The 14,227-nt window shown below is 35.7% G+C and overlaps 2 protein-coding genes across 2 annotated transcripts; both read right to left on the bottom strand.

Moving 5' to 3' along the window:
• Positions 1–733: 733 nt before the first annotated feature.
• eif4e1c (eukaryotic translation initiation factor 4E family member 1c) lies at positions 734–8,671 on the bottom strand. Its single transcript, XM_067385848.1, has 7 exons — positions 8,611–8,671; positions 7,354–7,445; positions 5,014–5,109; positions 4,831–4,894; positions 4,507–4,620; positions 4,288–4,427; positions 734–1,976 (listed from the first exon to the last, which is right to left on the bottom strand). The coding sequence occupies exons 1-7, from the start codon at positions 8,626–8,628 to the stop codon at positions 1,862–1,864; spliced, it is 639 nt and encodes a 212-aa protein (XP_067241949.1). The 5' UTR covers positions 8,629–8,671; the 3' UTR covers positions 734–1,861.
• Positions 8,672–9,635: 964 nt separating this feature from the next.
• Positions 9,636–14,137, bottom strand: LOC137019972 (zinc finger protein 135-like). The gene is made up of 4 exons (XM_067385131.1): positions 13,717–14,137; positions 12,288–12,407; positions 10,878–12,125; positions 9,636–10,607 (listed from the first exon to the last, which is right to left on the bottom strand). The coding sequence occupies exons 2-3, from the start codon at positions 12,343–12,345 to the stop codon at positions 10,879–10,881; spliced, it is 1,305 nt and encodes a 434-aa protein (XP_067241232.1). The 5' UTR covers positions 12,346–12,407; positions 13,717–14,137; the 3' UTR covers positions 9,636–10,607; position 10,878.
• Between the last annotated feature and the right edge of the window lie 90 nt (positions 14,138–14,227).

Here is a 14,227-nt window from a genome sequence, read left to right on the forward strand (position 1 = left end):
TATTAGTTAATAATAGTAGCTTAAGTGCTAATGTAGTAATACTCATCTGTCCTACATTACTTGCTGCACAGATCCCTATTAATGATGGACCATTATTCTAAAGTGTACCAGGTTATCTTGAAAAGCAAAACATGAAAGAATCATGAACTTACATTGGTCACAGAGCTTCTTTTTTGTAACAATCCAAAAAAGGCTTTTTAGCAAGGAAACCAGGTTGAAGCTAATTTCTTGGTTGGCCTACAAAAATACATAATCCCTGCAGAACTCTATTGCTGCATCCAAAATTGAATACTTCCCTACTACAAAGTATGAAAACAGTAGGTGAAAAGTTTCCAGATGACCTACTACTTCTGCTGAGATTCTGAAGTGTGCATTCGATGGACAATTTACCCATGATGCCTCAGGAGAGGATTTATGAATGGCAATGAAGTGATGTGACAGTAACAACATGGCAAACACAGCACATCCAAATTTCATTCATACTAACCCACATTTATACTATATAGAATGTATTTTTATTATGGTAGCGAAGTATATTAAAAATTCCAATGTAGTACGTACTCAGTATGCAATTTATGATGCAGTGTATTAGTTTATCATAGATGGTGCCTCATCAAGTGACTGTTTAAATGAATACTGGAAAAATTAGTTTGTGCTAATGACAACTGTTTAACTAAGGTAGGTTTGAACTCAAGCAATTACTTAAAATGAGCAAATAAATTAAACCTTTTGTATTGAGGTGTTAATGTTTTTATGACCTCTGATAAAAGAGTCAAGACAATAAAGAATAAAGAAAGAATAAAGAAAGATTCAATTATTAATGCAAAGCACATAACCTTTACTTTGAAAGAAGGTAATATACATCCTGGAATTACAGATAATAAAGATACATTATGAGCAAAATAAATTCACAATGAATATCCTCTCTTCTTTCACTGATCCAAAGAGTGGGGCAAACTAGAAAATGTCTACAGTATCAATTAGGGAAAAGGTGGAAGCAAACTTAAAAAGCATGTATGTCCAGGCATTCACTGAATACACTGTAAAAAAAAAAAAAAAAAAAAAAAAAGTTCAAAAGGAACAAATAAGGAAAAACAGCAAGCAGTAGTCCACATTGCTAAGAACCTCAAAAACAACTGAAAGAAAAGGAGCTTGATTTTCATGGTGTTCCTCGCACTACATAGTTCAACTGCAACGCATATATCATAAATAGATGGAGGGGAGAAACAAGCAAGATGCCACAATTTCAGCATAGCTGAAACAATAAATGACCACTCCTCCAAATTCCAAACTTGGAGCATGACCGAAAGTAATCCTTTACAAACCTTTAAGATAGTCAGTCTGCAGGCGTCTCTGCAATCACTTCTCATGCCAAACACCTCTAACCAAAGCATGTTAAAACAGTTTGGGCCCTTAAAATGTCCATGTGGATTATGTCGTGGGTTTATCTGTTCATCTGACGATGAGAAATACTTCATGACGTGACGCGTGAGAGAACAAAAGGTTAAAGCAAAGAACGGTATGCCTCTTATCTAAGCCTTAGAGCCTCTTCAGCTAGGTAAGTCTCGATTAGTCCTTTAAACTCTCCCAAATCGCTAAAAATGATATCAGTAACATCTAGCTTAACTGGTAAAGTTTTAGCTGATGTGGTCCTCTCTCAGGTCTAAACAAGCAGACGTCCCCTGATCCACATGGTAACGGTGCTGATCATTTCAGGCTGGAGAGCACTACATTTACATATCAGATTTTTTTTTTCTTTTCTTAAAAAGGAAGGACACTACAGTAGTTGACAACTCAAAAGTATTAATGTGATGCAAATTTGAAATTTTATAAACCTACAATGAGTTGAAATTAATTTTCTTCAAACTGAGTACATGTTCTTTGTTGTAGAGCCACTTTTGCTAGAGGTGTCGTCATGTGACTGGTATCCGATGAGGGTTTTGATTGGGAGACTCAAACGCTCTTTGTATTGTTGCCTAAAGGGGAATGAACAGAACAGAAGTCTGATAGATATCAGCACATTTACATAAAACATCAACTAAACACACATTCCACATTTCGGTGGAATCAACATGACCTTTCACTCAAAAAGGTGTTTATGAATCCGCTCAACAGCGCTCAAAGCGTCACATTTTTTTAAATTTCAGTATCGACTTGGTAAGAAATTTTTCATGAAATGCTAAAAATTGCTTATTAGAATGATTTCTGAAGGATCATGTGACACTGAAGACTGGAGTAATGATGATGAAAATTCAGCTTTGACATCACAAGAATAATAAAAAAAAAATGTTCAATTAGAAAACAGTTATTTTACATTTGTAATAATATTTCACAATATTACTGTATTTTTGATTAGCCTTGGAGAGCATGTTCTTCAGAAAAAGAAAAAAAAAAGCAGTAGACTCACTAAACTGTCGCATTTTTGTCGCACTAAACAGTGCTGCGAGATCATTGAGAAGCACTCGAGTTTATATCTGATGATAAAGGCGAGATCAGCAGAAAACAGGAGAAACATTGTGCCACAACGGTCAAGTTAGAAGACTTCTCAATACACATTTAGCATGGGTTTACTGTAGTAACACTGTAAACATGAATACTGTGGTAGAAATATGGAGATATTCATGTTGAATTTTAGCATTAATGGATTTGTTTAAATGTGTGTATTACTTTTTACCATGGCAGTGAGGTGCTGTGCATTTTTTACCTGTGGTTATCATGATCTAGAAATGTATGATGCTATCGAAGAGCAATGGTTAAGAGTATGGAAGAGTAAAGGCCTAGCTTAGCCAGAATATTACAAATTTTGCCTATGAAAATGAGGTTTGCCTATGAGGGACTGCACGATATATCGTTTTAGCATCGAAATCGCAATATGCACATCCGCAATAGTCGCATCGCAGGATGCGCAATGTCTAGTATAGGGATCATTAATCCGTTCGGACCAGACACCACGGTTCAAAACGTATGCGATTGTCTGATTAATTGCAAAGTTTGCAAAAATTGTCTAAATGCACGTAAAAGATCGCCTATCCTCGTAAACACAATTGATTATGACTTAGTTGAAGTGAAGATGTCAAGTGCTGTCCCGATAAAGATGTAACTTTGCATGAATTAAATACAGCCATGAATGAGCACATGTTGGAAATAAAAGCGCTGAATTAATTCTCTCTCTGTTGTCTATGCTCATCATTAGTCTTGTGAAGTCGTCTGCATTTTACTGTTCATTCATCAGGTTGATGCTCAGGAAATGCTCCAGCATGGCCACCACATGTAACTTTGAACAAGATTCACTTGTTTAAAACACCGTAATTATATAAATATTTACTATAAAATTATTAATTCGCTAATAAACATCCAAGTAAACACAACTTATTTATTATCTCCACGAGCGATCACAGTTTGAGTATTACTCGGTGTAAATGCATACCACTTGAGAAATGCGATAATATGATGTTTTGTTTGTTATAGTCCAATATTCCAGAGAATATTATTCAGTTATTTAACATTATCCAGCTAATTATTCTTCACTCTTTAGCCTATTAAACAGCTTATAAATCTACTAAAACTGTAGTTTAAAATGAAGTATTACATTTCTGCAAAGTTGATATGACTCCTGTCTTTCATTTATTTTCTCCATTTGAAAACAGACATTCTACATTTATTTTGCTTATTGTTAACATTAGTGTTGCTGCTGATGCTTTTTAAACATAAAATTATTTTTGTAATATGAAGATTAAAATTAGCATGAAAGATTACAAATTTTCAACAAAAACAGTTTAACAGTTCACCTTTTAATTTTTTGCACTTTCAGACCCCTCTATTTATTGGTGTATAAATAAGATTGGTTTTGTTTTCTATGCAAGGAGGAAGTGATTGTTATAAATAAAATGGTTTGTTCAGTTCAGTGGTGGTGTAATTGTGTCAAAAACAGAAGTATAACAGTAAATAAATCAGTAATTGGTTCTGCATATCGGTTATCGGGCACACAAACACAAATTATCGGTACTTAGTACTTATTGGTATTTAGTACTTTTCTGGACCTTGAATGTGGTGGTAATGTTGCTTTCTATGGGGGATCAGAAACCTCTTGGATTTCATCAAAAAATATCTTAATTTGTGTTCCAAAGATGAACGAAGGTCTTACGGGTGTGGAAGGACATGAAGGTGAGTAAAGACAGAATTTTCATTTTTGGGTGAACTAACCCTTAAATCTGTTCTGATTTGTAATTGAAATATTTCAACAATGTGTTGTATCCTAGTGTGGACAGTATAAAAAAAGCAACGTACCCTATCGTCATGATAGCGTCCCTGTTTTGGCAGTTGCCCGTCCAGATGGCTATTTTATCCCCCTTTGGCCTGACATTGACCACAGCTCCACACACGTCTTCACTAGCCTCATCAAAGGACTCTCCGATTAAACATAACAGCTGCAAAACACAGCACAGTATTAAGTTATGCAACGCACACTGAGCCATCCACAAAACCATGTGAAAAAAAAACTCTTACTGTCTCCATCCAGTAGCGGTCAAGGTCATTGTGTCGTTGCTGTTTGCTGAGGGTCATTAACCACCTTCCTCCAAGTTTATTCCTGTCATCCTCCCACATGGGTTTAATTCCATCCTGAGACACATAATCTGGATATGAGTGTTTTCTCATTTTTGCCAAGTGCTAACATTCATCTCTTTATCAGCATGCAGATAATTAAATCTGCAGTCATGTGGTCAGAGTGATGCCCAGAAATTCAGAAGTGCACCTGCTTTACAATAAAATGTTTGGTTAATAATTAGCCACACATTTCAGTTCGGGCATATACACACTTTCTCATCTTACCTTAAATAAGCAGTAGTCACAACCAAAACCAAGTTTACTGGGCTGCTGTATGTGATTGTATAATCTGAGGAGTGAACAGAAGTCAAATCCATCACGATTTGCCACTCAAATGTTCATTATAAAAGGAAAAAGGGTGATAATGTCACTTAATGTCATAATACATGACAAAGGAAAGACACTTACGCCCAGAAATCTTCCACTGTGTCAAATTTGGAGATGAGACGCAGATTTTCTGTCCAACTTTTGCTCTTGTCATTTTTGAAATACCAGAGAGCCCATCTGCAGGGACGCAAATAAGGACAGTGAGAACGAGTCTCCTTGTGTCACTCATATAATATTCATGAAGGCCTGCTTCAGCTGAGAGACGACTCATACTGTCCTGTTAACCAATGGAAAACCACAGCTGCTCGGCAAAAATGGCTTTGAATTAAAACATATTAAAGGTTATAGTATCATTATTAAATATAAATTGATAGTGTGACTCTGAACAGCTGGTCAGATGTTCTTCTGCTGCTGAAGTTCAAAAACCTCTTTAGATCATCTCAAATCATGCTGGAAAACATGATCATCAGTTATCACACAATCATTAATGCTAATGCATTACACTCAAATTCAGGTTACTTTTTCAATTAAATGTTTCAAAATTTTTATACTAATAACTACTGATAATACAATTTGTAATGGGAAAAAGTATATAAAAATATGATATACGTTTATGAAAACATTTTCACAGTGGACTCTTTTAAACCTCATTACATACAATACTGTTCAAAAGTTTGTTTATTGTTTTTTTTTTTAAATAGAAATTAAAACACTTATTCAGCAGGGACACATTAAACTGATCAAAAGTGACAGTAAAAACATTTATGTTACAAAAGATTTCTATTTTAAATAAATTCTGTTCTTGTGAACCTATTTGTCAAAAAATCCTGGAAAAATGCATCACCGTTTCCAGAAATATATTAGGCAACATAACCAAATCAGCATACTAGAATGATTTCTAAAAGATCATGTGACACTGAAAACTGGAAATTCAGCTTTGTCATCAGGAATAAATTATATTTTATAAGATATATTAAAATACAAAACACTTTAAATTTTAATATTTCACAATTATAATAAAAAAAATAAATAAATCAATAAATCAAGTCTATAAGAGAACAAAAGTCAATTTTCTCCTATGACAAGGTTTCAATCTAACCAGCTGCCTAAAAGCAAAGGACAGAGAAATAATGCAGCTCCACTAAACAGCTATGTAAACAGTCATAATAAAGGATGCTATCATTCTAGAACCCAGTAGTAAACGCGGAGTATATGACAGATGCACCCTGTCACTGATACTACAGGGTTATCTCATGCAGCTCTGACCTGTGGTGAACTTTAAACTTTAGCCCATCTATAACAGACTGGAAAAATAGAGCAGAGTGAAAATTCTAAAAATAACAGTTAAATAAAAACTTAAAAATGACATCTTGCATTTGTAACAAACTGAAATGTGAATGTTGTACTTGAGGGGGCGGCAGCTTTTATAATGAACGAAGGTCCTCACAGATCATCACAGGAATAAGCCACGGGTAGTGAAAAGACAGAAAGGGCTGGAATGAGACAGCTCAACATGTGAGCTCAGCACTTCCTGCAGCATGCTGGCAGACTGCCACCTCATCGCTCATATGACTTTTGAGCTCAGAATGACACCAAACACTACTTCCACCTAAAATGTGACTCTCACTACACGTTTATTAAACTAGTAGACTAGTTTAGCAAACGTCAGTTTTCTAAAGATGTCCACAGCACCTTATTTTCTCTGATTTTAAAAAAGTATCTTATGCTCACAAATTCTGCATTATTTGATCAAACTTAAAGTAAAAACAGTAATACTGCGAAATATTACAATTTAAAATAACTTTTCTATTTTTATTATATTTTAAAATTTTATTCCTGTGATTGCAAAGCTGAATTTTCAGCATCATTACTCCAGTCTTCAGTGTCACATGATCCTTCAGAAATCATTCTAATATGCTGATTTGCTGCCCAAAAAACATTTCTAATTATTATCAATGTTGAAAACAGTTGTGCAGCTTAATATTTTAATGGAAACTGTGATGCATTTTTTTTCAGGATTCTTCAATAAATAAAGTTCAAAACAGCATTTATAATGTTACAAAAGATTTATATTTATATAAATAATGTATTTAATGACACTTTATAATTTATGCATTAAAATATACTTCTTTCTTTGCAAAAATATATATACACATTTACTGCCCACAAAATTCTAAACTATAGTTTATGGCTAGTTTTAGATTATCAATATATGCTACAAAAAATGCACACTTGTTTTAGAGTTTGAGTAAATATTGTCCCCCCCCCCCAAAAAAAAAAAAAAGTGTTCAATTAATTTCAGATATTATGTGCTCTATTCACTTTAACCCCTAATGCACTATGACTGATTTCTGTTCTCGGTGTGGCACGTTACACAGGTGATGCAAGATATAAATACACAAAGAAATTTACCACATTTACCTGTTTTGCAAAGGGTGTTTGATGTACTGTTCAGGACTTGTCACAGCAGCTGTAGGACTATCAGCACGGCTTTCTTCATTTTCAGTTCCTCGCTACATAAATGCAAAACAGACCGTTAATGAATTTCCCTTTTTTCAGTCACACTGAGGAATTTTTACTCTACAAGAAGTGGTATCTATCCAATTAAACGTTTTAGAGCAGAGAAATTTCCACAACTATTCCTATTTTAAAAATTCCCAGATATCCCTAGGTTTTTCCATGTCCGTGGGGAAACTGATTACAGAAAGTTCAGGGTCATTCCATGCATACATAGAGAAATACTGACAATCATCTCATTGCACAAGTCATGATCCTCAAATTGATCTACAGCACATTCTGTGCACCTGTCAGTCTGTCTTCACTGTTAAAGAGGCTCCTGGACAATAAGAGATCTTTCTTTAGGTAAATAGCAAAAATACTAAATGGAAACAGATGTTTCAATTGCAATCTATTGGCTCAATACTCTGAAACCGGCTGCATAAACCACTATGACTAGTCAAGTTAGTCATTTTTTTTTTTTTTTTTTTAACTTTTAGGCTGTTCATAACTTTTTTTAGGCCTGTTACCAAGACAACTAGTTCGATTACAGCACGTACTTAATGCAGTGTAGTGCAGATCACACACTATAGAGTCAGTAAGTGTAATTTCCAGTGCAATTTGGAGTCATACACCCTCTACTGTCCGCTACGGTATAAGCTTCTCTAAACACATGCTGCCTTATTTCAGCGATCAATGACTTTGGTGTTATTTACGGATTCAAACTACACGTTAGTGCAATCGTGCAAATCGAAACGTCACATTTAGTTGAGATAGTGAATAATGAAACGTATTAAGCAGCCACGACTGAGCACGCTAGCCGAACACAGTTAGCCACGAACACACGTGTCCAGATGTCTGGAGATATGATCTCATCACGTGGAGAAGAGAGAAAACCCGACACCATCTGCCCCAAAAGCGTTATGGTATCATTACGCCGATTCGAAATGACCCGTTAACGGGTGTGAGGACTGATGAATTGTCGTTGTCCGGACCCTCCCTGTCTCTAAAGTCACCAGCAGCAGTGCCGCCCCGAAACCATACTGAACGCCAAAACGACACCTCCAGCTTTTAACACTACTGCTCAGTGTTTAAACATGTCCCGCAGACATTACAACAGACGCCGGTTTACCATTTTTGGTCGCTGAGAAGCCCTAAATGAAAAAGCCCGCTCCCTCTTACCGGCTCCGAAGTCGCCATCTTGCCTGTGAAAATTCTTCTGACCGTTGGACGCTGCTGCGTCACGCACGCGCTCGGGAATCTACGGAAACTGGCAGGGCTCACGCACGCTGAACGCACTGCATGCGGGAGACCGAAACGCTGTTTTGATTATTTTTTACTTCACGTTTTCAGTTTTTCTTACACATATATAAACAAACAAACAAACAAAAAAGGAGTAATCATAAGCCATTTAAATTTAGTGTGAAAAGAGAATTATCTAAATTATTTTATATAAGTGCTAAGGTATTTAAAGACCTATCGAATCTGTGTATTCCAGTCAAGACTGTAAAAAAGAGGATTTTCAACAGTGATTTCAGCCTAAAAGACTCAAATCCTCCTACGATTTCCTATTTGGAATGAAATAACAAGAAATGAAATTACGGCTCGTTTATTCGATTGATCAAACCTCGCCAGAATAACAGTCCGTACGTACGGCACACTGACAATCCCACTTTAAAGGGTTAGTTCACCCGAAAATGAAAACAATGTCATTTATTACTCCCCCTCATGCAGTTCCACACCCGTAAGACCCTCTTTTATCTTCGGAACACAAATTAAGATATTTTTGTTGAAATCCGATGGCTCAGTGAGGCCTCCATAGCCAGCAATGGCATTTCCTCTCTCAAGATCCATAAAGGTACAAAAAATATATTTAAATCAGTTCATGTGTCACACAAACACACACGTTATAGGTGGTTTATGAGGACATTCCAAGGGCGTAATGGTTTTTATACTGTACAAACCGTATATTCTACCCCCCTACAATAACCCTACTCCTAAACATACCCATCACACAAAACTTTCTGCATTTTTACATTTTTAATAGAAAAATCGTTTAGTATGTTTTTTTTTTTTTGCGTTACACAGCATGTCTTCATAATGTAGGGGGCGTCTCCTGAAACCTCAATACACACACTTTGAGTAGGTCAACGTAGGTCAAACCAGTGGACGCACACACACACACACACACACAGTGATCTCATGGTCATGTTTATTATTGATTTTTACATCCAATCCTTGTTGCCCATACAGCAATACAGTAAAACCTAAAACATTTAACTATTAACCTATGTAAACTATTTTCATTGCATTTATCAATGGGACATGGAAACAGGTATCACATACTTCCAAAATCAATGCTCTTAAATATATAAAAATAATTTATAATACACCATACTCCATGGCTTGCAATCGCTCAAGTTTCATACATTAGAGTTGAAGCTTCGCACAAGTTTGCAGCAGCATTAATTATGTGCCCAGCAATATATTTCTGCTTTAAATGTCATCGAGTGGTGGTTCGCATCGCGACAATAGCTTATTAAAATGGGATTGTTCAGTTTGTGTCCGACTCTTCTTTTCATGATGGGTCATACATTTGAATAAGAGAAAGGTCTGGACTACAGTCAGGAAGTCATGCACATCCCTTCTAAGGTGTAGTAAAATGTCTAAAAACTCTCTGATGTAGCATGTGCAGAATGAGGCCTGGCATTGTATGATTCCCAGGAAAGATGCCATCTTGATGCAATTAAATGTCTCTGTACAATCCCAATATGTCAATGGTACCTTCACACGAATCACCCATGTCATTTGCACTGATGCACCCCCATACCATGGCATGGCAGATGTTTGCTTTTGTACCTGTCGCTGATAAAAGTCTGGATGGTCCTTTTCGTCTTTGGGACTGAGAACACGATGTCTGTTTTTCCCAGAGAACTTGCCGGCATCTCTGCATTGAACAGTATAGCTTTTTCCTTGCATAACAGAGATTCAAGTTGCATTTCTTGATGCAACAGCAGGGTGTTAAGTGACAACGGTTTTCCAAAGTACTCCAGAGCACATGTGCCATGTGGCAATTGGCCAGTAGAAAAAATCCTTAGCGTTGAGCCCTGCTTTGGTCTGCACTATTCCCTTTAAAGCAAACAAACCTGCACACCTTCATTTGTTGCTTAGTGACGGCTCTGTTAAAGTAAGCCAGAAATGCGCAGATGCTGAGCAATTCGGCTATATTTAATATTCATATTGACGATCATGTGTTGTATTGACGAGTATGTGCACTAAACTAAATCTGTGCAGATTATAAAAAACACAATCAGCTCGACCTTGAAAAAATCAAACTATTTACTTGAAAGTCATGAATCAGAACATGAACTTTGCTCACTTAGACACCTTCAGGCAATGCTTTTTCATACGAGTCCATAGATTAGATAGATTGGCAAAACTCTTCTCACATTAAGAGCACTGGGGCGGCTTCTCATCGGTATGAACTCTCTCATGAATTTTCAAGGAATCTGACCGAGCAAAACCTTTTCCACAGTGTGAGCACCCATAAGGTTTCTCTCCAGTATGAATTCTCTCATGAATTTTCAAGGATTTTGACTGAGTGTAACTCTTTCCACAGTGTGAGCACTTGTACGGTTTCTCTCCAGTATGAATTCTCTCATGATATTTCAAGGATTCTGACTGAGTGAAGCTCTTTCCACAGTGTGAGCACCTGTAAGGTTTCTCTCCAGTATGAACTCTCTCATGAATTTTCAAGGAATCTGACCGAGCAAAACCCTTTCCACAGTGTGAGCACCCATAAGGTTTCTCTCCAGTATGAATTCTCTCGTGAATTTTCAAGGATTCTGACTGAGTGAATCTCTTTCCACAGTGTGAGCACCCATAAGGTTTCTCTCCAGTATGAATTCTCTGGTGTATTTTTAAGTTGGTGGATGAAATAAAGGTCTTCCCACAGTCAGAGCATATATGAGGTCTCACACCAGTGTGAATACGCTCATGCTCTTTTAAAGAGTGCAGATGCAACAAACTCTTTCCACAAAAAGAACAAATGTGAGGCTTCACACCAGTATGAACTTTAAGGTGTATTTTTAGGTTATAGTCAAAAACAAATGTTTTGTTACACTGATCACAGCTGAAGGACCTCACTCCAGAGTGACGGTGCAGATGTTTGGTGACAGCGGCTTTGGATGCGAATCTCTGCTCACACTGAGTGCATGTGAAAGGTTTTTCTCCAGTGTGAATTCTCATGTGAGTATTAAGATTTCTTTTCTGAGTGAAACTCCTTCCACACTGAGTGCATGTGAACGGTTTTTCTCCAGTGTGAATTCTCATGTGATCGATTAATTGTCCGTTGTAATTGAAACTGTTTCCACATTGAGTGCATGTATAAGGCCTCTCTCTAGTGTGAATTCTCATGTGTCTTTCGAGCGTTGATTTATACATGAAACTCTCTCCACACTGACTACATATGAACTGTTTTTCTCTGTTGTGATATTTCATGTGCACAGTAAGGTTTCCTTTTTGTCTAAAACTCTTTCCACACTCATTGCAGATGAGAGATTCTTTGATTCCAGTTTTGCGAGCTCGTTTTTGTGAGAAACACTTTTCAATCTGTGAAATTACTGTGTTTCCTTCTTCATTTGTGAAATTAGGTTTTTGAAACTGATGTTGTTTGTCTTCATTCACTTCCATCGGGTCTAAAATAAACATATCAAGTTCTCAAAATTAAAATAAAGAAGGACAATTGAGAACAACAAGAAATATACTAGGAGTCACAATTAAGCAAAAATGTAGTCTGTTTTTTCTTTCTTTCAGTTTTTTTCTTAATGTTCCCTGGGAGAATAAAGGAAAACACCAACCTGTTTGTTCCTCTGTATCTTCATCTTTTATTCTGCAGGGCTCTTCCTCAAACTCCATCTTTACAATAGTATGTCAGTAGTTTCTACTGAAGTAATTCCTCCTGCTTGCTTCTTCTTCTTCTGTGGAAAGATGGGAATATTTCCGAGCAATTCAACTCTTTTATGAACGGCTGTGGGAGTGGCTGACTGAAGGTGTGAATTGTGGTCGCATTTTATGGCAAGGCCTTTTGACTTTTATTAATTCTCGGGATATGAATTCTTGATATCAACAATTCACTTCTTGATATCAAGAATTACATTTCCACTAGTAACAATGTTAATTCTTGATATCAACAATTCAATTCTTGACAGCAGGAATTAAATTTCCACAAGTACAAACTAAAATTCTAAATTCTATATAAAATTCTTGTAATTGTATTTTTTTTTACTAGTGAAATGTCACCATAGGCTGCCATTCAAATTCAACTTTTGATATGAAGAATTGATTTCTTACTAGTTGAAATTTTTATTTCACATATCAGAAATACAATTCTTACTAGTAAAAATCATAATTTTTATATCATTAATTACTTTGTTACTAATGCAAATATATATTCCTTTATATCAACAATTGAATTGTTAGTAACAATGTTAATTTTTGATATCAATAATTTGACTGTCACTAGTGACAATGCTAGTTTCTGATATCATGAATGTGATTGTTACTAGTAAGAAAGCCATTTTAGATATCTGAAATTATATTGATATCAGAAATACATTTTCAGATATCAAAAATGAACATTTTTACTAGTAGCAATTCAATTGTTTATATCAAGAACTGACGTTTCAACTAGTGCCATTTGAATTCTTGATCTAAAAAAATCGCATTTTTACTAGTAACAATGTAATTATTGATATAAAAAATTATGATTTTTTTCTAGTAAGAATTTTATTTCGGATATGTGAAATTGGAATTTCAACTAGTAAGAAATCAATTCTTGATATCAACAATTGAATATGAATGGAAGCCTATAGTAACATTTCACTAGTGAAAATACTATTACAGATATCAAGAATTGAATTGTTGATATCAAGAATTTATATCGTGAGAATGAATAAAAGTCAAAATGTTTTGCCGTTGCTGTTGCTTCTTAACCAGATGCTCATCACACTTACAATTACTCATCTAACTGCTTTTTGTGTCTTTTTAACATTATATTTATCATAGTCTGATTCAGTTAAAGAATTCGGGAGCTTTATTCTATAAGAAACAAACACACTTAAAATGTCTTTGTCGTATGTCTGAAATAATGGAAATAATGCTTTCTTTGGTTGCTCATATTGGGTTACACCTTGTTTCATTCATTAATTCAATTCATAAAATATCGCTCAAAATTATATATATATATATATATATATATATGATAAATAAAACAATGATTGTACTTACAGTTTGAAAAACACATCAGCAGCGTGAACGGCTTTTAATCCCCTCACAGGCACTCGTGAACGCGGGCGAGTTTTGTTGTCTTCTTCGGTAGACTTCTTTTCCGACTGTGAAAGCAACGGCTCGGGCCAGTGTTGCCACCTTGAGGACCCTAATTAGTGCACAACAAAATTCATAGCTCATACCCTAACGCAGCCTACGTGTAAAACTGAGATCGGCTACATTTTAATCTGTTCTGGAGTGATATTGATTTGAATATCTTGATGCCAACTTAAAGTTAGATGGTACAAGTAGCCTAAACTCATGATCAAAATGAACTCATGTGATCTGGGAGAACAGACAATCAATGATTTTTACTAGCTAACCATGCCTAAATTTCAACCATTCTATTTAGCTTTATGTGCTACTGTCACTAGATTCCGCCTGAAAGATCTGCTGATCTTTCATAATCGTGTTTCACCACAGAATACACAACCAAGATCTATTGCACAATCTGCTACTAATTGTTGTGTGT

Source organism: Chanodichthys erythropterus, chromosome 5 (assembly GCF_024489055.1).
Source record: "Chanodichthys erythropterus isolate Z2021 chromosome 5, ASM2448905v1, whole genome shotgun sequence".
NCBI lineage: Eukaryota > Metazoa > Chordata > Actinopteri > Cypriniformes > Xenocyprididae > Chanodichthys > Chanodichthys erythropterus.

Bases quoted from the DNA above. Each gene is read 5' to 3' on its own strand.
- eif4e1c (XM_067385848.1), bottom strand. The intron at 5,110-7,353 runs GTAAATGTGGTA...GCGTCCCTGCAG, and splicing joins AAACACCCTTTGCAAAACAG to ATGGGCTCTCTGGTATTTCA. The intron at 1,977-4,287 runs GTACGTTGCTTT...ATTCCCCTTTAG, and splicing joins GACGCTATCATGACGATAGG to GCAACAATACAAAGAGCGTT.
- LOC137019972 (XM_067385131.1), bottom strand. From the start codon at position 12,345: ATGGAGTTTGAGGAAGAGCCCTGCAGAATAAAAGATGAAGATACAGAG. The intron at 12,126-12,287 runs GTTGGTGTTTTC...TGTTTATTTTAG, and splicing joins AGATACAGAGGAACAAACAG to ACCCGATGGAAGTGAATGAA.